At 41.3% G+C, this 24,010-nt stretch overlaps 1 protein-coding gene and 1 long non-coding RNA gene across 11 annotated transcripts in view; one reads left to right on the top strand and one right to left on the bottom strand.

Annotated features, from left to right (window-relative positions):
• chd9 (chromodomain helicase DNA binding protein 9) overlaps positions 1-24,010 on the bottom strand; it is a 74,476-nt gene that overhangs the window by 43,436 nt on the left and 7,030 nt on the right. For 6 of the 10 annotated variants that reach the window (XM_011493380.4, XM_011493383.4, XM_011493389.4 and 3 more), the window contains exon 2: positions 17,972-19,593. In XM_011493380.4, coding sequence (XP_011491682.1) covers positions 17,972-19,495 — 1,524 coding nt within the window. In that variant the 5' untranslated portion in view covers positions 19,496-19,593. Of the gene's footprint in view, positions 1-933; positions 3,154-13,109; positions 13,181-17,971; positions 19,594-24,010 lie in introns of those variants that run through there. The other 4 variants (XM_078945315.1, XM_078945316.1, XM_011493400.4 and 1 more) reach the window with 4 other exon arrangements.
• LOC144991215 (uncharacterized) lies at positions 1,463-12,000 on the top strand. The gene is made up of 2 exons (XR_013655191.1): positions 1,463-1,603; positions 7,248-12,000. It is a non-coding gene; the product is annotated as an uncharacterized LOC144991215 (long non-coding RNA).

Here is a 24,010-nt window from a genome sequence, read left to right as displayed (position 1 = left end):
TTGCTAGCTAAATAAAGAGAATTAGCTTGAACCTGACTGACAAAGTGGGGGAGGGAATTGAATAACAAGCAATTCATTTGGAAGGAAGTGGAGAAAAAAAAATAAGCACACACACACACAAGAGTGGAATTATGATTTTCACGTGTGCAACGCCGCAGAGCCTAATAGGCAGACATTTACTGGATCAAACTGGAATGTTCTTATTTAAATAATGGTTTAAAAAAAGGAGGGAGGAGTTCGAAGTAATGCATATGAGAAGAACATACATGAAGGAAGACACAAGTGGAGGGGGGGGGGGGGATATTGAGAGGAAAATAGTAATGTCAGAAAGAAGGGCAGGGAGAGAGTAGAGATAAAATGCAGCAAAACGGAGAGCACTGCAGCTGTGTAATACATCTATAAATAACTGAAATTACAGCCTGCCAGCACTGCAGTGATTTCAATCTCTCTAGCAGCACGCAGGCCCATGAAAACGGTGGGGACCTACACAGCCGATGAAAAGGTAAAGTAAGCTCCATTTGGGCTAAACACCTTTCCCCTCACTGTCACCCCCCCACACACCCAGTTATTTCCACATGTGGTGAGCACTCCGGAGACTGGCGGACTCAACTTGTGGAGGAAAAAACACACACACACATACACACTGTACATGACGGAGGACGGCTCTGAGGGGGGGAGGGAAACTCCACAGGGGGAAATGGGGGAGTGATGGATGGGAGCGAAAAGATATCTGGGATGTGGAGGTACGCGGTGTCGCACAGAAAAAGAAAATTAGTCTGATGGGGAGCATAAGGGGAAAAAAAAACAGCAATGAGTTCAAGATGGCGGCAGTGCAGCATGAGCCAGTAGCAGAGGAGGTTGTTCAGTTCCTGCCGGGCCCCTCCTCCTCCCCCTGTCCCTCCTCCCTCCCAGCTCTGAGAGGAGCTCACTTACCCTTCCTCTTGGCCTCTTCACTGTAGACATGGTGCTTTTTTTCTTCCTCTTACTCCTTTTCTCTTCAACCCGCTAACAAAAGCCTTGCCCTTTCGCTGGGTTTTTCCTTGCACGCGCTCTCCTTTACAAACACTTCCTTTATATATATTTTTTTTCCCAGTCGATTTCTCCCACTGTTCCTTTGGCTGTGCCGTCCCCCCCTCCCCTCCCTCTCTCCTCGTTTGCCTCCCCTCCTCCTTCCCGGTCAGCTCCTCTCCTCAGGCAAGAGTGTTGGGACTGTTTCGTCTCCTCCTCCCCCAGCGGGCAGGGCTCAAGAGGAGAGCATGGGAGTTCTCGCACTCTCTTTCTCTCCTTCCTCTTCCTCTCTGCACCCCCCCACCACCACCCGCCTCCCCTCCCCTCGTTTGTCTCTTCACGAGGTGATGAGGGAGCAGCGCTGTTGGCGGTAGAGGAGGTGCGTGGCAGTCCAGGAAGCTCTCATGCTGCTGCTGCGTGCCGCTTCGCCGTCGTCCGGCTTCAACTCTCCGAGCGTGTTTGTCAAAGCTGCCTTACCGTGCCTCCTCTCTCCTCCCCCCTCATTGATTCCTCTTTCCGTCCGCCTCCGATTCCTCCTTCACTTTCTGCCTCGCTTTATGCGCTTCCCATCATTTTCTCTGCTGGTCAGGATAAGGTAGGTCGCTCCTCTTATTATCCAGAGACAAAAAAAAAAATAATTGGGTTGCCTTTCGCACTTGTTTAGGTCCTCTTCTTTCTTTCCCCCCTCACTTATCTCGTCCCTGGCTGTCCCTTGCTGCCCTCCCCTCTGCCTGGCTGAGGTGCGCTCGTCGAGCTCAGGACTCTGGCGCCGGAGCGGTGGAAAATGAAAGCACAAAGCAGCAAAATGCATCAGCATGAATATTAGAGATGTCGTTAAAACCCAGACTCGTTTTTCGCTCGCTCTCTCACTCACCCACTCTCTCCCTCTCTTTGTAAGGAAGTAGGCCAGCAGATGGTGCTAGCAGTTATTACATTAACTTTCACAATTTAACCCCCAAAGTACTAGATTTCTCCCACGCCAGAGATTGCAAGCCCCCAGCTGTGCACGGTTTCCTCCTCACCGTGATGAGATGGATTTATTCACGTCCACAGAGCCGAAGGAACACGGAAAATAAATAAGGTCCTACAGGCTAAAATGAAATTATGAATGAAATCAAAGCGCGCCGTTGAAGAGCAGTTCCTACTCGGTTCGATAGTGGAGGCGGCGCAGTGCACCACACACCAGGTCAAGGTCAGGTCATCAGAAGACACGCAGGCGTTTTCTGATGCTGCGGGGCAAAGAACGTCTTTGAGCTCAAGAATGTTTCAAGCACGATGTGAAGGCCATGTGCACTGACGAGCACATGGTGGTGGAAACTACTGTACGAGACTCACAGCTGACTCGGTGCCAGACACAGAGCTCAGCACTACAGGGCCAGGCCTGACTTGCCGATAGATATCAGGTATTTCCCAGCCTGTGAGTACCGTGCAAGAACAGACATTTTTCCAGCCCTGCTCACGTTTAACCAACAGCTGCTCAGCTCAGGATGGAAAAAAAATAACAACTTTCGACTCTTGTACAGTGCAAAAAATGTTGCATTATAAATAAAAAAAACAGCTTTACAATTTATTTGATTATATACACAAACTAATGTGCAATTTAACAGCTGGAGTGTTTTAGGACAATACCACCGTCCATCCAACCGTTCTGTGCCGTGTCCTCTTTGTATTTTCATTTTCAGCTGCTTTTCTCCCACACAGACACAGAAGGCTGCATGGTGCACAAATGCAAGCAACTGCAGTTTCTTTCAAAGTGTGGGGGGCAAGAGCAGGCACCGGGATCAAACCTGCAGAGCAAAGCCTTGGACTTCGAACTTTAAAGCAGACCACATGCTAACTGGGAGCCCAGAAGCAGAGTCCTCTCCAAGCCAAACAAACCTTTTGTCAGATCATTCTCAGCAGGGTGCAGTACCTGGGAGTGAGTCACGTATATACTCACATGCACAGCAATGGGTTGGAAAAATAAACGCCAAAAACAGGTTTTGAATTTCGTCTACCAATAGTTTATAAAATGTTAGAAATCAACAAACGACCACTGCAACCATCTGCATGAATACAACATTTAGCTTAAGGACTTAATCTTATTATTCTTCTAAAACAGTAATTATGCCTAAAACCAATAAGAATTAAAAAAAAAAAACTAAAGAAAAGAGAGGTGAAACAGCCACAAAAATAGAAAAACTTGATTGATCGAATTTCATGAGACCCCGGCAGTGAGACAGTTAATATGCAAACAAGTCTGGCGGCTCTGTACGAAGAGGAGTGGCTTCTTTATAGGACAGATGAGGGAGGAGAGAGGAAGAACAGACAGAGAGCAGAGGAAAGGGAGGGGAGTGGCCATGCTGGTGAAAAAAAAAAATAAAGCGGGTTGAAACACGCGTGTGCGCGGGCACACAGGAAGTGCGGGCGGGCGGCTGCAGAGGCACAGGTGTCTGTCTCTGAACACTCCATTACTTCCTCATCAAAGAGTCTGTATTAGCGAGGCGCTGCTCTCATTTTTGCCTGTACCACAGCGAGAGACTCCACTAACTCACCATTAGGGAAATGAGAGATGAGAGAGAGCAGTGCACTGACGGAAACTGACAAGATGGCAAGCTCCCACCAGTGCTCCTGAGCCTACAGCTAAGCAGAAATAAAGTCCTTATCCAACTCATTCTGCTACCTAGTGTTAATAACAATATCTATGTTACAATGAATGGCATTTTCTTGGTCTTGACAGAATTCAAAACGCCCGTTTTTAGCTCACGGTGGCCCAGAAAAGCAAATGACACCAACAAATCCCTCAGTGCAAAAAAACATTTTAAAAGCCCACTCCAATGAAAATGGGGTTTTTGACATGTTCTTGAAGGAGGACATTTAAAAAAGAATTCAGAATTAAAACTACTTTTCTGACCATTTCTTTATTCAAATTGTTGTGAATCAGGAGCAAACAAAAAACGTCATTGGAAAAAGCTTGTAGCTTTGACGTAAGTGATACAGTCGGCGGGCCAAAGCACCCAGATCCTCTCCATTCCAAGGCATCCACTTGTAGACGACTAGACCCATTTTTGTATTCCTAGTGTAAACTATATATATATATATATATATATATATATATATATATATATATATATATATATATATATATATATATATTTTTTTTTTTAAGAAAGATGCAGTTTCTAAGTTAGCCTAGATTATGTATTTAAATCTGAAATAGAATGAAAAATGAGCCGTCCAACTCAATTTTAAAGGCACATGCATGTAAAAAACAAACAAACCTGCCAAGTGGGTCCACTAAGGTCAACTCACGGAATACAAGACAGTGATCTCTGTCAGGAACCCATAAAATGAGACAAAGATGTTTTAGAAGATAGATTACTACCTTTATAATTGGCTAACTAACTTCTTTTTGTTTACTTCTGTTTCCTCTGAACTGTGCAAAAAGAAAACTCAGTTGTAATGACTAAAATAGAACTAAAAACATTTTTTTAAAGAAGACCTTACATACATTTTATTTTATGTGTAAAATCTTCCATCTTAACATGCTAATCTGTGTATTTGCAGCCAGCCTCCGGTGGTCATTTGAGGAACTACAACATTTGGAAGGTTCATTCTTCCCAGAAATTAAAGCATGACATGTCTCGTTATCAATCAACTTGTGTCAGACTCATCCAACTGAAGTCTTCTGCAACTCAAAGAATAAAACTAAAAGCAAAACCACAAAACCCCCTTCTATTTAGGCCTTAGGCTAAAAGGCCAGTTTGTAAGCAAGAAAGAGTGCGTGACTAGTTACGGTTAAACAAGCAAAAGGAGGCAAGATGCATAATAGCATCTTCTACAACAACAACAATAAGCAGCTCCATGTCTACACAACATCAAGCTCAAGGGCCCATATGCATGGATGAGGCAATAGAACAAAGCGTTCTACTGTTTTTGGGAGGAAACAGAAATGGGATTTAATCTTAATGGATCATAAAACTAAAGCAAAACATAAATGTACAGCTGCGGTTAATAGAAACACCCTGATTACAGACCCAGAATTAAAGACTTAATTCATATCTTAAGACTGTTTATGTTAATTTCCCACATGTGTACGGATCAGTCCTGCAGCCTGTAAATATGATTCAGCAAAACCATAGCTATTCAGTAAGCTGAGAAAATTCCAAGTGTCTTGTGTCTGGTGTGTTCATCAGCAAACTATGTAGATACTCCTGTGAACCTAACCTGCATTTTTTAGATAGATAGGTGGACAGTGTAGTCAGGAAAGGTCAAAGGTTGAGAAGACAAGAACTCTGATCTTAAAAGATCTAAACAGAAATTCCTTTTTGTGTGCAGCGGGCTGTAGCTTTGAGGTATGGAGGTTGAAAGGGTTAATATTCTTAAATTGGGGGCTTACTCAGAGGGTAGGCTGAACATGCTGCCTTCTAGGGAGGCTTCTGCAAGCACAGTTGGATATTTTTCTGGCCTTGTTTAGTGCCAGGATAGCAGCAAGCTCACTTAGATGCATCTGGAGACATCACACTTAGTTTCACAGAAAAGTAGAAAACTGGTTGGTTTCTTGTCTTATGTGTCCAATATATGAACAAGGAAAAAAAATGTGAAAAAGATGTCATTAACTGCACATTTTCAGTGAAACAAATCAAACTAATTGTAATATAAAGTAATAATAAAAAGGTGCGTTACTTACTTGATACTGTTGAAAGAGTAAAACTGAGGTTTGAAGTCACAGAGCAAGTCTATAAGCTCACCATCATGACGATAGGCGCTGTGCACCACAACTTAACTCAAAGGTGAAGGGGTTCAGACATGTCCCCTTTAAGTGATTTAGGTTATAACTTACTGAACCCAATCATGCACGGAGAACAGAAATACACACCAGCATGGGACGATCTCCAACATATATAGGTTCACTTCTCTTATACAGCAGTCAGCATCACTGCTCCAACTGGTTTCAAATACTGAGTACATCAAAACAATGACGTTGGGAACTGTAAATGTCCTATTGTAAATGTCCTACTGATGTACTCCAAGCGTATTCAAATGTTTTACATTAGGTGGAGTAGGACTGGGTTTACAAAAATCCAGTCATTGAACAAAACATCCTCATTTGTGTTGGATATTTAAATAAATAAACAAACAAACAAACAATCACATTAGCAGTGATACACAGTCTTAGAAATTGAAGAAAAATAAAAATCCGGTAAGAGCCTGCTTACACCAAGAAATCTAACTACAAGTGACTCCAATCCAGTTTATTTGGCAAATGTGCTCGCTCTGTTCTGACCTACAGCGTGATGAAGTGAACTGTGACGAGGCCGTCATCTGGAGGCATGCCAGAGCACAGTTTACTGGACTTTGGTTTAGTACTGATCGGGATTGATCACTAAACATGCCAGAATGTGATTCTCCAAAGCTATGACATCAAGTAGATCATAACAGGTGTTGTGTGTTAAAGGCTGGGCCTGGGTCTGGGTCCTCCAAAGATTAGTGCCGTCTGACTGCTGGACTGGACCCTAAACACCTAAAAACTCTCAATACTTAAGAGTCTATAAAATTGGAACATAATGGAAAAATGATCAACAGCTATGGATCAAAAGATGGATCAAAAGATATTCTACAAGTATTTTTCCTTACAAAAACTGCAAACAGATGATGCTTTAATTTCACTTTAAAAAGAAGCAAGGTCCATTTTTAACCAACCAAAGAATGAAAGCAATGAAACTGCACGTCTCACTATTAGTCAGCAAATATGCAAGACTGTTTTGGAACTGTATGGTTTGCATTCATTGAAAATGCTTCACTAAAGAATAATCTACCTTCTCATTAATGGGTTTTCTTCTAGTATAGTTCTGAATGCAGAGCAAACAGAGGCTGAGCTTTACAGAGATCAGTCTAGGCCTGGCAAAGTGTCAATCAAACCCAATGACCAGGAAAAGAAGGCAGTGATTCTATCTGGGGCATCTGGTCTTCTCACATCATCTTAACACGTCAGCACAGAGGGCAGTCGCACAGCAAGAATGACCGTATTTCGGGGGTTATCGTTCCAATTATCCACTACTCACTGTAAAATAAAAAGAAAATCAAAGTAATAAATCAAAAATCACATTTTTTGTCCATATGTCTAAAGATATCCCGACAGGTTTGGGTTTTCTATTGAACTGCTACAAATCCGAGTGGTTTCAGCAGTAGGTTTTTGAGTGTTTTAAATGACACGAGAAAAAAGCGAATTTGATACGTTTTTTTGTTTTTTTTCTCAGAGGCTCCGGATTCTGACTGTGAATGCTCAGAGTAATGATGTGCTGCTCTCTGAATCAGAGATGGCACAGCGGGTCAGACACCAGGCGGTGAAGTGAAGCTGAACTGTGCAAAACAAGCAAGCCGGATGATGCCGTTCATTAATGGGAACATCAGTGCGAACTGGAGAGGAGCTGAGAGGAGGTCCCTCAGGATGTGCCAGAGAAAACCAGAGACAGGGAGGAGGGAGGAGGAAGGAAAGAGATGGAAGGGCATACAGCCAGACCTTTACAGCTCCTTCATTATTAAAGCAGAGCAAAGAGAGAGCAGGGCCAATGCCTGCATGTCGAGCAGCACACTGAAGGCAATACTGACATCCATGCATAACCAAGACACTGAGTTCATTGCTGAGTCAGTCTGCAGACCTCTGGATTTTATGAAGAGATTATTTTTCAGTTAAAAATGTGCTTTTCAATAACTCTACCAATAAGGATGTTAAAAAAATTTGATAGACAAGGCAATAGTTCTCTATAGAGACCCGAATTCAAACCTCTGAATTGATCACAGATTTTGGAGATACCCATAATCAAATCATGATTTATTTAATTTAATTATAGCTTAAATAATTACTTAAAAAATACAGATAATAATGAACATTTATTATTTTAAGGAAAGATCAATTCAGTATTGACTCCTGGTTGAATACAGGTGATGTGTTCAGGTACAATCAGAAACAAATCTTGAAGTATTGACAGTGTTGTACTTGAATGGAAAACGGACACCGCAGTAAGATTTTCACAAACCCCCTTGAGGAGCCAAATTCTCTAAAGGGGACTGGGTCACAGTTTGGACTCGTCTCTGGTTTAAGATCCCTGACTGTATGAGAACTCCACTTAGTGAGTGTGACGTCTTCCAGTTCCGATCAAATTAAGTCAATTCAGACTTCATTTTTTCGCTATACAGACGTGGCCATATAGGAGCCAGACATCGTTAGGAAGCAGCGATTAGTACAAATTGGTCTGCCATTATTTCTATGGCAACCGCTCTCACCTATCAGGACTGAGCTTATAGGAAGTCTACACCCCTATCACTTGAAAACAGGCTCAGGCAAATCTGTCAATAAAACGTTTTAAAGGATTCGACGTGGGGACCAGTGGGCACCACATCCTTTTATTGAGGCATCTGATTGGTCAGTCTCTGACTTGAATAACTTGCACTGAAGAAAAAATATGAAGAAAATTTGGATTATCAAGAACAGGTAGTAGAACAGTAGTTGGAGCCAGCTGGTACTTTCTTATCTATATACAGTCAATGTTTAAGATGTATGGAAACTTTAGAAAAGTTTCTACTTGTTTTAACAGACTAAATGATACATCTACATCTTTTATAATAGGATGCTCATTTACGTTGAGATTTATAAAACGGCTTTTAAAGCCAGTTTATGACAAAATTGGTTTAAATTTTGGCTTTTGTTTCTTAGAATGAAAATGTAATTTTCTTTTCTTTTGATGCAAATTGCTCTAACTTTCCTAATTCCAGGTTTTACTAGGAAATATTGATCTGTTTATAAAATACTGCACGTACAATTTCTTATCAATCTCCTAATGACTGTTAATCAAAGTTGCTGTCTTTTCCTCTAGATAAGAGACAAAGGGGTGATGAATGGGTAAAATATGCCTAATGACTGATTGATCATGATGACAGCGTGGCTGACCGCTGCATCATTTTCAATTGTCTCATTTTCTGACAATCCAGATAGAGAACTAGGTCATTAACGCCTCCAAATGTTTACGTTTATACGTTATACTCCTCAGACTCCACAGATGACTTGACATTATCTCTATAAAACCCTCTCTACCCACTCAACCTTTGCTCACTTCTTGTAGGTATAGATGTGGTCTACATCACTACTTCCAAATTGCCTTTTAACCAAGAAACTGCAGGGTGCAAGAAGCTGAGCACCCTGCAGACCACAACAGTGGAGCGGCCACCAGTGTGTGAATATGTGAGTGAATGTGTGTGACTGGGTGAATGGGTGCGTGACTGTAAAGCGCTTTGTCCTTGTAGGAAGAAAAGCGCTATACAAGTATACGCCAACAGTGTGGGAGCATGCTCTGCTCATCCTGTGCCAGCTAAATCTGAAACCCTTTTAGGGTCAAATCAGCATGTAAACATCTAAAAATATCCAAGACTATTCTGGACTTTTAAAAATGTCTACATTGCCACTTGTTACATTTATTTTAGTTTCTGTGAGGCCATTTTGTTCACACTTAAATTCATGGACGTAAACACCGTAGCAGGTTAATAATCGGAGGTCTGCTTCTGAACTCGTAGATATAGAAGTGTCAGTTGTCAAGAAGTTAATTGTTTTATAAAAAATTGATCAGACAATAACTGCTACAACGTCTCTGTTGTGTATCAGAAAACACTATGTGACACAGTCTCCCCATCTTAAAAGATACAAAAATGTGGTTTCAAGAATTCATTCCTACCTCTAGTATTCACCGGTGATTGCATTTTAACAAGAAAAACAAAATAAATCAAACCAGTATTTTTAGAGCACACTAAACTATTAGAAATCCAACAACCACAAGCACAGGTAAAGTTCATAAGTAACTTCCCACCCCCTTCCAGATATTTTGGGAAAAACACCTCAGAATTTGATAGAACAACAACAGTATTATCTCCTCAACATCATTGCTGTTTTCATGAAAGAGGACTCTTCTTATTCTATACATTTGTTTATTGTATCGAGTGAAAGTGAATTCATGTACAGCACTTCCGTACTTAACATAATTAATGCAAACCAAAATGAACTGGTACTATCTCCGTCCTAGAAGTGGGCATATTTTGGCAGCAAAATCATTTCTTAGATCATCATGTAACACATTGAGAGCCAATTCAGCACTAATGCTGATCACGGGAAGGTCACTTGCAGGTTTTAAATTTTAGTTGACCTTAAGTGAGCTTTAACAAACTGATAGTTAATTGCACAGGTGGATCTGGGATGTCTGCAGGTGAAATTTGGGCAGATCTGCATGAGCCACGCAGATTGTCCACATGAAATAACAGTCGTAGATGACCCGGCGAGCCTGTAGGAAGAAAATCTTCATGCAAGTTTTTTTTTTCCTGCGGGCATCAAATCGCAGCAAACACGTATACAATAGAAAGATAAGTAGGTGAGACAAGGGCACGTCGTATAGATTTATCCCCCCGAGTCCTGTGCACTGCATAAGGAGTCTATTAGGGCTGTTCAAGTGAAAAGTGTGGCTCCCATGCACATCCCTGGCTTTGAAAGGCCATCCGACGGGCATCATGGGCTCTTGCATATCTCATGCACACCCTGTGCGTAAAGCATTTGCACGCGCTCAGTAAGGTGCCAGTACATGCACCTCACTGACAACTGGAGTGCTGCGTGTAAAAGGCACCGTGCGACAGCATCCCCCGTGCGTCATAAGTGCGTGTAACTTACATCATTCTTTCAAATATTTCACGATACACTAACCCAACACACGACAATGGTACGTTCTATTTTCATGACGTCCCCTTAAGGTGGCTGCATGAACATCATGGGAACGGCAAGACACACTTGAGCTCCCCTTAAGATGCAGCCCCTCTTGTCCACAACACTCCACAAAGCCAAAACCTGCAACTACAGCATTAGAGTTTGAAGAACTTCTCTCAGCTGAGGCAACTGTAACCAACAAGTACAAGTAATGCAGAGACTTGAAAGTAAAAGTAAGCAAGTAAATATCTATGCAGATACTTTCCAAATGAGAATGCTGACATTGTCACTGCAGGCCAGATTTGAAAGTTTTAAGAATTGACATCACCCTGAACAAAGGTTTGAAATAAAATACTTATTTTTAGCACAAATTGACTAAATATGACAATGAGAATGAGGTTTGTAAATACATCTGGGCAATGTCATGGTATCCTTTAACTCCGCTGAAGCGCCCCCAGCACTTGATGCCCTACAGATAACACGTGTAGCTCATAGATGGATCAGCGGCGCTGACAAGAACACAGTATCCTCTTGAGCACGAGACCATTCATACACATCTTCTGCAGCAGACATTAACCAATGGGGTATGTCCGTACTCGCATGAGATGCCGAAGCTGTTTTATAATAAAGCCCATGGATCTTATTCTTTAGGATAGGATGCAAGAAACATTGCACTAAATGAAGATAAAAATCAAAACCGCATGAACATTTGCCCCCGTTTTTCAGTTTTTAAGATGATACATATAAATCAAGAAGTAATAACATTTAATTATTACACATGTTTTTAACTTTTGATACTTGATGAAATTTTTGCTATGAAAATTCCTGAAGTAGTGTTGTCTGCTTTAATAATATAGTATTATGTTTTATTCATATGAATGGCTTTTATAAGTAACATAAGCTGCATATATTTCAGATGACTGATCTGCATTTGCCATGTTGATTTCTAAAATAGTTATTTTTGACGTAATACTTAAGTAATTCATCTTTGTCATGTGCTTTATCGATATCTTATGATTTTTAATTCTGTCTGATAAAAACTGGGAACCGGATATTGATAAATCATGTAATAAAATGGTTACAGTATAATCGGGGTGGGATTATATAAGTTCGCTTCCTCCCACTCCCTTTCAAGCAATATTTATTAATATGTCTAATTATCCTAAGTTTGATTAGTTACTGTATGAATGTATAACTGATGTTTATATTGCTGTTGTGTATTATTTCTACTTAATTTGCTTGAAATAAACCATTTCAAATCAAAAAAAAAATCAAAATCAAATCAAATTATGCCCAGTTCTGTATATACATCTTTTAACTGATGCCTTTGGATTTAAAGTTTGAACTAAAAAGAACCCATTCACCTGGACTACACAACATCAAGGCACTGACAATCATCGTATTGTTCTGTAGATTTAGAGCACTAATACATATACACATATAAAGAGACCTTTGACATTTATACTGAATTTCATGTTAAACCATGTTCAGAAGTTTAAAATGTTTAATCAAAACCAAATGGAATACAAAATAAGAGAAATGTCTGCAGAAACTTTAAAAAAATGAAATCATCTAATGAAATAATTTCTGCATGACACTAAAGCATGGATAAATCTACAGGGAAGTGAGCAGTTTCACTGTCCTTTTAAGAAAAATATTGTGTTTTATAATATATCCATAACGTTTAGCAAACAAAGCCTTAACTTACAGGTGTATCCATGGCAACAGGCTAAGGATTTCCCTCTGACAAACTTGTTTGCTGAAGTTACAAATCAGCAGCAGTTCTTGTGCTTCAGTTGCCTGTGTACTCAACAATTACTTCAAAGTTAAACCTTGGAACAGAAGTCTGACCGGCACAGAAGGACAAACTGGAAGTTCACCTGCCCTTGATAAACAGGTGAGACGTTTCTGAAATATTTGAAGGATTTGTTTCATAAATCTTCACAGACTGTGTCTTCCTTGAGCAACAAATGTTCACTGATAGTGTTGAGCATAATCACAAGGACAAAAGGGTCATTAATGGCCTCTTTTTTAATTTTATTTACCTTTTTCCAGATCTGCCACACTCAACTGAACTTCAAGTGAATTTAAAGCAGTCCTCTGAAATCTGTGTGGCCGCCGAGCCTCCTTCTCTGCCATTGAAAGGTTAACACCAGTTCAAGGAGGTTACCTCACGTCATAAGCAGTCTTGCATTCCAGTTACACAGACATACGCAAAAAAAATAAAAAAATAAACTCCACGTTTGACCACTGGGCAAACATAACCCATCCTGTCACCCCCAGAAAATCCTCAGAGCCATTTTATCTCCAGAGAAAGAGGAAGAGGGCCGCAGAAAGAGAGAAGCAAAGCGGCATAAAGGAGTATACTTTAAATTCAGACCTACTGTGCAGTTGGTGCTGGCAGCATTCCCACATGCTCCTGACACACTCAATTCAAGTACTACTCCCTCCTCCCTTCTGCTTCCCCCCACCCCCCACCTCCTGCTTGCCACTGATCCCTCCCCTTCCGCCCACAGAGGAGCCCTTCTGACTTCCTGTTTACCTCTGACCCTTGGTTATCCCCCGCCTCCACCCTTATCTGGCAGGCCTCCAAGCAGACAGGACAAGCAGGCTGGATGAAACAGGCAGACGGAAAAGAAAGCGGGAGGGAATGGCGCATGGGTGTCTGGAGAAAGCGTGTCACCCAGAACCTGCTGCATTCCCAGAGAAAACCTGCATTTAAAGGGTTTCTTAGGCGTGCGTGTTCTAAGGTGACAGTGCGCTGGCCGGGGTGATGGGAGGTGTCAGGTTTCAGAGCTGATTATGGCTTTGCCTGCCTGCTCAGTCGTGTCAGCTGATGGGTTAGCACTTGCAATAAATGCAGATATATTAAAGGGGCAGAAAACTATTGGGCAGCACATAAAACATATTTACTCTGACCGTTAATGGTCACGTAAATCAGAGGCCAAAGCTAGTCAGCAAATGACCAGGTCAACCGTAAATCCAACCCAGTGATGCAGCCAGACGGTGAGGAGGCACTGGTTCATTGTAACACATCTGTGGGCTTACAGCAAGCAAACCACCAGTCTCCATCAGCCTGCATTTTGACCTCTGACGCATTTCAAGAGTTCACAACAAAACTGGACAAGCCTAATGCAGACATGTTATAGTGCATCTAAGGCACACACATCCCTATTTTATGACAGAGGCAAACAAAAGTGTGTAGTTACCACAGCAACCTTTGAAATATTTCATTTGAATGAATCTGACCGCAAATGTAGAAAAACACGAGACTAGCAACTACAATTGTAGTGATTTTATTCTAGCAATATGGCTGGATTGTACCAAATTAGGTGAAGAATTTGCTTTTGACTAAACATCAAGTCACTATCTACTCACGTTTTAGTTTCTGACCGTTTAACACATAAGATGCCGCCAGCAACACCTAAATAACAGACGGTCTTTGACATCAACGTGAATCCGCTGGATCTACGTTAAATGAATGAAGAATTACAACAGCTGAAAGAATTTATACTCCCTAAATCACATTTTCTAAGGCTTTCTGGGAAAATGCAAGTTGTTATGAAGGTTGTGCAGCAACTTTTGCCAAAATATTCCACTAAAACAGCTCAGCTCACATCTTTACGCTAAATTATTACCACTACGAGTCCTCATTAGTGCATGGTGATCCATATTTAAAAATGAACGCTGGTGGAGCCGGGTCAGTTCACCGGGTAAACACTAGGTGGCCTGTTACATAAGCAAAGCAGCCTACAGTCAGGACCATAAATATTTGGGGACAGAGATAGCAAAAACCTAAACACAAAAACATTCAGACAACTAGATATACTGCAAGACTGTTTTACAAAACGTATTTATAAGGTATATAAATATCTGAGCAAGCAACACTAGCGAAATATGATACAGTACATGCTGTATGTTACATTTTTAATCAATTATTTTTTGCTGTTGAGTGAAAATATAAAGATTACTATCTAATGTCAGTATATCCAATGACCCTGCTTTCTGTCCCTTTAACAAGATACAGCAGGTTGTCTGCAACTATGAGACAAGATAACCAGAATGGATGGCACCAAACATTTACATCTAGACACAATCCAGAGATGGGTGCTGCTCTTGGACATTTGAGGTCAAGCTTGAATTGTTTCCTGAGAGTAAAAGTTTCTAAAGTTCACCTCCTATGGACTCATGGAGAGCTGTCAGACAGCTCCCCCAGGCCAGCTGCCTGCAGGTGGATGAGTTTTCACCACAGGACCTTCTGTCTTTGGACACTAATAAATAAGGCAATTTACTTGATAGTATAAGGACAAACCTTTTTTTGTGTCCTAAACACTTTAGATTACATTTTGCAATTGTTTTCTTAGCTTGAAAATGTTTTGTTTGGAGGTTTTCTTGCTTTGACTATATGTAAATGATCTTTACTACCTTCCTCTCTGTTGCAAACCTAGACTCACAGCAAATCTAAAGAGAAAACAACTGAGATTACCCACAAGAGAAGTAAAAAAGTGGGGCCTGTTGCCCAGTCACCATGTTGCTGCTTCTCTGAAACGGATTTTTGTGACATTTATTGGTTGACAAAAATATCAAGCATTGTTAAAGAAGAGCCACCAAGGTCGTAAAAATGGGGTTCAACTCAATCTGACAGCTAGAGCACAGCAGGTGTGCAGCTCATCAGTCATAACATGGGCAGCGAAAAAGGCCACAAAAGATGAGAGCAGCTGTCATTTGTGTGTGTGGGGGGGGACAATGGTGCGCCAAATTTTCACTTTTAGATTAAAGGAAATAATAAATTATTTGGAATCTTTGTTTAGTTGAATTAAATGTTTACCTGCAAAAAATTAAGTGAATGGTCTTTACATGTTACATAGCTATCCTTAATTAAATCAGAATTGCATTTTAACAAACACATTTTCAAAATGAGCCATTTTGTGACAAACAAATTGTCACTAATCTTAGTATATAGAATTTTCATTGGTAATATCTTAAAAAATCCTTTTCTCCTAAATGTCCTGTTTTTGTCTTTGATTTTTTAATAGTGGGGTTTATTCTGAAATGCTGTTTTCTTGTTTTCCACAAGTGAAACTCATCATTTGCTTTAAAGCAATTTTTTCTGAGGAACACTAATCATCCTTTCCAGGATTTTGTCATGTTGTTATAGCCCCAATTTCCACAAATTCAGGTGCAGTCATCACCTCAATATTTTCTAAAAACATTTTTCTTGTGAGGAAACAGTGCTTATCAAAACACTACTGTCGTCCAAAATAAGCAGCCAACTGCACACAAAATCATTCATTCATTCATTCATTCATTCATTCATTCATTCATTCATTCATTCATTCATTCATTCATTCATTCATTCATTTTCTTCCGTTTATCCCTTTCGGGGTCACGGGGCTGCCGGAGCCTATCCCGGCCACTTGCGGGCGAAGCCAGGGGGGACCCTGGACAGGTTGCCAGTCTGTCACAGCACACAAAATCCGCTATTCTTACATTTCAAAGCAGTCTACTACCAATAAATTGAACTTGCAGAACCTTGTTTTTTTTGTCCAAGACCCTCAACAGACATTAGAGAAATCTACTTTTGATGCAGCCACATTAATTTATGACAATATTTGGCACAGAATAGCACCAACTCCTTTCCCTATACAACTCTTGAAGCATCAGAATCTCAAATGTTTCTACATATCGCAGATCTCAAGATAGACCTGTTCATCTGTCCAAGGATTCCTCTAGATTTCGAATTCAACCTCAGTATAAAACATAACACAGGGCTGCTATTCAGTTTGGAACCTTGGGTACACACGGTATCCACAGCTGACCATTCCAGCCATTGGAAACCATAATTAGCCACATTCACTGCAGGGGAGTGAAGAGTGGTCCGCTATCCCCTGATGCCTTGCCTGTTCAGCAAACACACTCAGCAGGCTCTTCACACATCAGTGCACATGAATAGCCCAGTCAGCCCGTAAGCATCAACACAGGGCTGGATGTTGACACAGATGGAGAGGAGCTTGTTCATATGGCCATGGCTCATGGCCCCATTTCAATCAAGGACCTTTGCAGATGAGCAAATGGTCAGTGCGGATGAGCTCTAGCACAGGCCACAGGTTCTGCTGTTTTGCCATCAACTGATGTCACGTCAAAGTACTCTCCACTGGAAAAGCGTTTCAGTTCAGTTGCATAATTTCGGTAAGTGGCATGATGCGTCTGTAGTCAAAAAAGGGAACCCTAAAATGAGTCACCTAAACCACGACTGTACAGTTGCTGTATTTTGCATGTAGAATACCTGGATGTACATACATGCATTAATAACTTCAACAAAATGTCTATATTCTTTTACTGCTGTAATCCCAGTGTCCCTTTTTTTTTTAAATCAACCGTACCATGATACAAATGTCTTTAGCATTGGCTTCAGGTCACCTGTCACTCATGGGCAAGGACGCTGTGCAGATACTGCTAAGTTACCAGCCCACTGAGGCCCAGGAATTGCCTGAAGCCTGTTACAGACAGCTAATGCATGCTCTCAACATCCCCCTCCACTTGTATTCTTCTTTTCATGTACCCCCTGACTGTCTCCTTCCTAAGCTCTTTTTTTTCATGAGCAACTGCCCTCTGCATGTCTCAAACCCCCTCCCCCTCTCTCAAGTGCTAACCACTCTACTACACCAAGCTCTTTTCCTACAGCTTGCTCCTTCACACGTGCACATGCACTCGCAGACTGAAACCGTGGCGGCTACCACAACAGTGTGCAACCTCCCCCACACTCAAGCAAGACAGTGTGCAAGTGCCTCTGGCTTGCCCTGACCCACATCTTGATATAGCCCTAAGTATGCTTACAGCTAAGTCCTGAAGACACTCCTGCCACTCTTTGCCTAATCAGGCCTGACCTGCTGTCAGTGCACTGGGCAGATAGAGAGGCCAGGCTGGAATGGCCATTATCATTTTCTGAAGGCTTTCAAACTGTCTGAGATCCCACCTAGCACACACCTTCCCCCATTTCACCAAAGAATGAAGGTTTCCAAACAGGAGAAAGCATGTGCGCTACAGAAAATGATGAGTCATAATATAAGGGAAATCACAAATTCTCTTATCAAATAAATGTTAGCATAAAAGAAAGATTAAAAAATAAAACATTGGTGTAAAGAGTGGAGTATAAGGAAGGATTGAGAATATATACTTTCATGTTCAGTTATGTCCCGCCACTAAAGCTGAAAGAAAGAGCAATAGTGTTAAAAAACTTACATTTTCAGCTTTGTATTCTCTAGATGTTGGATTGCTGTCATCACACCCCTTCTGACTGGCTTCTATCCATGGTTCAGCCTTAAAAGTGTCCTCCAGCTGGGGCAGGAGGTCAGGTAGCAGGTCAGTAGTTTCCAGGCTCTCCAGCTTTGAATCCTGGGCTTCTGATGCCAAAAGCCCATCTCCCAAGGCTTGGTATCCATTAGTGTTGATAGCCCCGCAGCACTGAGGCTGCTCAGAGGGCAGGGGCCTGCCAACGTTGGGGTAACACTTCATTGTTTCACCAAACATCTCAGATGACTTGAAGTTTTTCTGGGACTCAACAGAGCACCCCAAGACCTGAAAGGAGCACTCGTCTGCCTGGTTGACGGTTGTTTTAGTGTGCAGCTGACGCATAAGAGCTGGGGACTGGAACTGGCATGCTGCCCCTGAGAGCCCAGGCACTGTAGAAGTGAGAGATGAGGTGGCAGTGGGCCCAGACACTGTGGCTGTGGATGAAGACAGCTGACCAAAATTGGGTATTTCTGACTCCCCGGGGTAAGCAGGGTATGGAGCTGGTTGGTAAGCATTAGCAGAAGTGACAGAGCAAGTGGAAAGGGACTGAACTCTTGATGATGAATGTGTCGGGTGTGATAGGATGGAGTCTTCAAGTCCTGATCCGGGGAAGGCTTGACCTCTCCTTAATGCATGGTAGCTATCCTGCTGCTGTATTGGTAATGAAGTCCTACTCAAAGAAGCATTTTCCAAATAAGACTTGTTTGGATGAACCCTTGAATAAAACTGTGCTTCTCTCTGAGGGATTTGGTGTTGGATTGGCTGCTCAGAATGTTGTACTTGCTGTTGGTTGTTGGACTGGCCTCCCTGATGGAAAGAGAAATTGTGATGCTGTTGCTGCAGGGAAACAACTGATGTGTTAATTTGTCGGTGCTGGTTTAACAGATGCTGATGATGACTTTGCTGCTGCAGCTGCTGCTGTCGCATTCGGTGTTGCTGCTCCTCCTGTTGATGACGGCAGGAGAGGTTTTGCTGTTGTGGGTGCTGTCTGACATGAAGTTGCTGGTTGTGCAATTGTTGATGACAAAGCTGCTGCCGTTGCTGTTGAGATAAGGGGTGGAACATGTTGCCATTCTGGTCTTGATTACCCCACATTGGACTGCCACTGTTGCAGAACAATCCATTCGATTGAGGCACTTGACCAATGGCGGTGTTGTGGAACTGGCCAAGCTGCTCCGCCATGATGTCACATCCTGTGCTTTGAGAACCAGAAAAGGCCTGTGCCATAGGGTTCTGCTGCTTGATTCCACCATAATGACCCATTTGCTGACTGTAATTGGGTAAGTGCTGTTGAGCCGAGACTCCAGGCATCATGTCTTGATGCTTCACCGGGCCAAGTGTCTCCACTTGGAGAGGTTCAAAATCAGCGCTGAGGTTGAGCTCATCCACAAGTGATGGCCCTGGAGGGAAGCCATCTTCCCCCAATCCTTCCAAACCTCCTTCAAAGAGGTTAGAGTCGTCAAAAAAGTCCATGGCAGAGGCCAAAGGGTGAGGGGGAACCTTGGGAGCACAACTGGATTGAGTTGGTCCCAGTAGGCTTACGGAGCTACAGCATGTCCATTATAGGGTACCTGTCAAAACGAAAGAAAAAAAAATTAAAAACTGGAAAATTATCAAATTAGTTAAACTCACCAACCTCAGACTTCTTCCTAAATTTAACCAGACGTCCAGACACACACAGTCTTTTTTGAAGCTTTTTTTCACCTTTCATGTGTGCAGCAAAGCAGCTGGTGTAAACTAACCACCAGCCAGTGCTTCTGCCATTACCCAGCACCACTTTCACACACGCAAACACGTGCACCTCGACCCCCCACCTCCACAGCTATTGAAGCCGTCTGCTCTGCTACTGCAGAACGCGTGGGAGGTGCAGACAGCAGATAGAATTTCATCAGGGAAGGACAGAGGCTGAGGAGGTCTTCTGCGCATGTGAGCGCTCTGCAACCACAGAGTTGACAGCCCTTTCCAGGTCAGTCACATGCTGACTTGTGCAAAGAAGCCTAAACACAGACTTATCTTTTCATCCAGATCCACAGAGATACATGTACCCGTTGTCTTGGTTCATAAAGCTATACATTAATTACATAAATGGATTCTTACCAAGCATTAGTGAAGCACATAATCAGTTGTAGTATTTGCAACTCTGTCATCAATATAATGATGAGATTGCTTCAAAACAAGAATAATATTTAAAAAAATACTAGTAAATCATTGTCAAATTCTCATTTCAAAATGCTTTATGAAGTCAAATTACTTGAATGTAAATCAGTTAAACAAAAAGGGCCAAAACACACTCTAAAAGTCCCATGCCTCTAATCCTGAACTTTTAATCAGAAATCATAGAAGACACCAGCCACCAGAAGACATGGCTGCTTTTTGCATTTTTGTGTTACTGGTTAAAAAGCATGATGAATGGAGAACGTATCAAATCTGTTCATGATCTCAATCTACTAGACTTAAACGGCATTTTGAATTTTCTTTTTTGTCTAAAAAGTTTTACCTGGGAGAGAAACATATTTAACACTACTCTTTTGGAAATGGGTTAATATTTTTTTAATACTTTGAGGTTATTCAACATAATTTGTACAAATGAAGTGTAAGTGGGATCAGAATAGTCATAAATACATTTATAATATATCCCAGAATGCAGTCAGCAGTGAATTTGGAATATTATAATACGACAATTAATATTCATTCTGCCAAACAAGTTTTTTGTGTGAATTGAAAATAACATATTTTAAATGTATTTATTTGTAAATGTGTGTATTTATGTGTAATGGTGCTATTCTTCTTTCGTCTCAGTGTTCTGAAATCACCTTGAAATCACCCATACCTGCTTTATCCTGACTGGAGTAATGATAGTGTGCCTGATGTGGTGCAAAAGCAGACCCAGAACAAGTCATCAGTCCACAGAGTCACATGCAGGAAAAAAAGGCCATACACATATGAATGCTTCTAATGTTCATCATAGAGTTTGAGATGAACCAGCGCTCTGAGAAAACAGGAACATGAAAACTCCACAGAGAAATGACCCAACTGGAATTTTTAACGAGATCCATGTGAGGTGCTGGTTCTAACCACTATACTGCAGAACAAGAAACAATTAAAAAGAATTTAAAACTCAAAAGTCTTGAAACACACGGTTTCTTAATGCCCCCATTGCATTCTGGGAAAAGGTAGAACTTGGTAGTCTTAATGTGGATTTCTGATTTGATTTTTTTGTGTTTTGAGGTGTTTTAAACAACCATGTTTATGCTAAATTAAATGTTACTGAATCCATCACCACCTTTCAAATGTATTGTGTTCCGATGAGTATTTTGTGTTTTGAAAACTCTTGCTCATTGAATAAGTTTGTTCTATCTGGAGGTCCTAACAGTTCTTCTCCATATGTGGCAGATTACAATAATCTGAAGGTTTACGAACCACGGGGAGCGAGGTGGATGTCACCATCAGGTCCTGTAACACCACAGGACAGTCTACCGTTACTTAACATCAACTCCCCGACCATGATGGTAGTTGAGCCTTAATGAAAGATCATAACATTTATCTCAGAGCTACAGGCATTAGCAGGAAAAGTGGGTACAAAAGTTAAAGAACAGAGAAACTACTCTCATTTAGTGTTGTTTATGACATGCTTGAATTGAAAGCAGCTAGACATTTCCTTTGTTCCTGAAGCTGGTATATCTAGTCTAAACGACTCCTTTCATTGCAACAGGTAGGGTTTTAAAATCTGTTCTATTCTGTTCTGTTTAAACTATTTTGCTGTACTAAAAATGTCAGTGAGTAAGCCCTTTGTATATAACTAGACTGATCTAATTTTCAAATTGTAAGGGTCTTGTCTTAGAGTAAAAAGGTCCAAGTTCAAATCCCAACTATTTCTATGTGGAGTTTGCATGTTCTCCCCTTGCACGATTGAATTTGTCCAGACACTCTAATTTTCTACCACAGTCCAAAAACATACTTCATAAATCAATTGGCAACTCTAAATTGTCCCTTTTGAGTGAATGTGTGTGGTTGTGGTCTCTGTGTGACCCTGTGATACACAGTTTAAGGTGTAGCCCACCTTCACCCAGTGGTATCTGGGTAGTAGTGGTGCATCCCCAACCTGAACAGGATTAAGTGGGTTTAAAATTAAAGGAATGATTTTCAAACGCAGACAGCAATCACATGTAATTCACAGATCAGTCCAGGAGCAAGGTCTCCAGCAGGTCTGACTCCATTCCTAACAGAATCACTTGCACAATCACTTAACCCAAAAAGTCATGTTGTTTTGTTTTTTTAAGATAAGTTTCACCTAAAGACCTTCTCTCCCCTATAAAGTCCCACTCCGATCATCTTCTGATCTATTGTAAAAGCATTCGCATTATGATTATGCCGTTTTTAGACAAAAATAAAAATACTTGCACAAGACAGTTTGTGAAGAGCAGCAGTAGTTCATCAGAAATTCGCCTCCGAGTTGTGGGCGGGACTGTTGCCTCAGATTAAGCCTTCCCATCATCCCTATGTGTGCATTCTTTCTCGCTAGCTTACAGCCCCTCACAACCCCAACCTAACATTACTGATGCAACAAAAATGGCAAGCAATACTGGAGCTATCCTGACGTACATTTTTGAGCCAAATACCAGTTTAAATCATTAAGATGTTAAAGGTTCTATTTTTCTGCAAGTGGATGCATCAGAATGGAGAAGAGCAGGAAACATATGGTCCACATATTGTAGTTTGTACGCAACAACTAAAAGCTCATTCAAAAGGCATTTTTTCATCTGCTCCTGATTCACTACGTATTGAATAAAAAAATACTCAGTTATAATCTTAATTTTCTTCATATAGAGTGGGGCAAGAATTTATTCAGTCAGCCACCAACAGTGTAAGTTCTCCCATTTAATAAGATGAAAGAGGCCTGCAATTTTCATCATAGATATACCTCAACTATGAGAGACAAAAATGAGGAAAAAAAATCTATAAAATCACATTGTCTGATTTTTAAAGGATTTATTTCCAAAAATGGTGGGAAATAAGTATTTTGTCCCCATAAAACAAGCAAGCAGTCTGGCTTTCAAAGACCAGTAACTTCTTCTGTAAGACGATCCTCCGTCCTCCCTTCGTTACCTGTATTAATGGCACATGTTTGAACTCCTTATCTATATAGGACACCTCTCCTCAACCTCAAAGGATCTCACTCCAAACCCCACAACGGCCAAGACAAAGAGCTTTCCAAGGACCTCGGAAATTGTTAACCTAAGCAGTTTGGTGTGAAGAATTATTAGAAAATGGAAGACATACTAGACAACTGATAATCTCCCTCCATCTGGGGCTTCCCTTAAGATCTTTACCCGTGGGATCAAAACGATTACAAGAACGGTGAGAAAAATCCCAGAACCACACAAGGGTCCTAGAGAATGACCTGCAGAGAGCTGGGACCAAAGTAACAAAGGCCATCAGCAACACACTACAACGCCAGGGACTCAAATTCTCCAGTGCAAGACGTGTCTCCCTACTAAAGCCAGGCCCAACTTAAGCTTGCTAGAGAGCATTTGGATGATCCAGAAAAGGGATTGGAAGAATGTCCTATGGTGAGACGAAACCAAAATTGGTTCTCTACTCATCGTGTTAGGAAGAGAAAGAATGCAGAGTTGCATCCAAAGAACACCAACAAAGAACAACCTACTGTAAAGCATGGGGGTGGAAACATCATGCTTTGCAGTAGGTTGTTCTTTAAGCAAAGGGACATCTGATCTGTGCAAAGGAAAGATTAAATGGGGTCGTGTATCGTCAGATTATGACTAAAAACGTCTTTCCATCAGCAAGGGCATTGAAGATAAAATGTGGCTGGGTCTTTCAGCATGACAACTAGGGATGGGTATCGTTAAGGTTTTAACAGTACTACTACTCTTATTGATACTGCTTATCGATCTGGTATTTTAACAATACTCTTATCTATACTTTTTGAGGACAAAAATAAATAAATAACAAATTAACGACATAAAGTGT

This window comes from Oryzias latipes, chromosome 3 (genome assembly GCF_053564925.1).
Source record: "Oryzias latipes strain Hd-rR chromosome 3, Olatipes_Hd-rR_3.1".
NCBI classification, from domain to species: domain Eukaryota; kingdom Metazoa; phylum Chordata; class Actinopteri; order Beloniformes; family Adrianichthyidae; genus Oryzias; species Oryzias latipes.
This window is presented reverse-complemented; position numbering and strand designations above follow the sequence as displayed.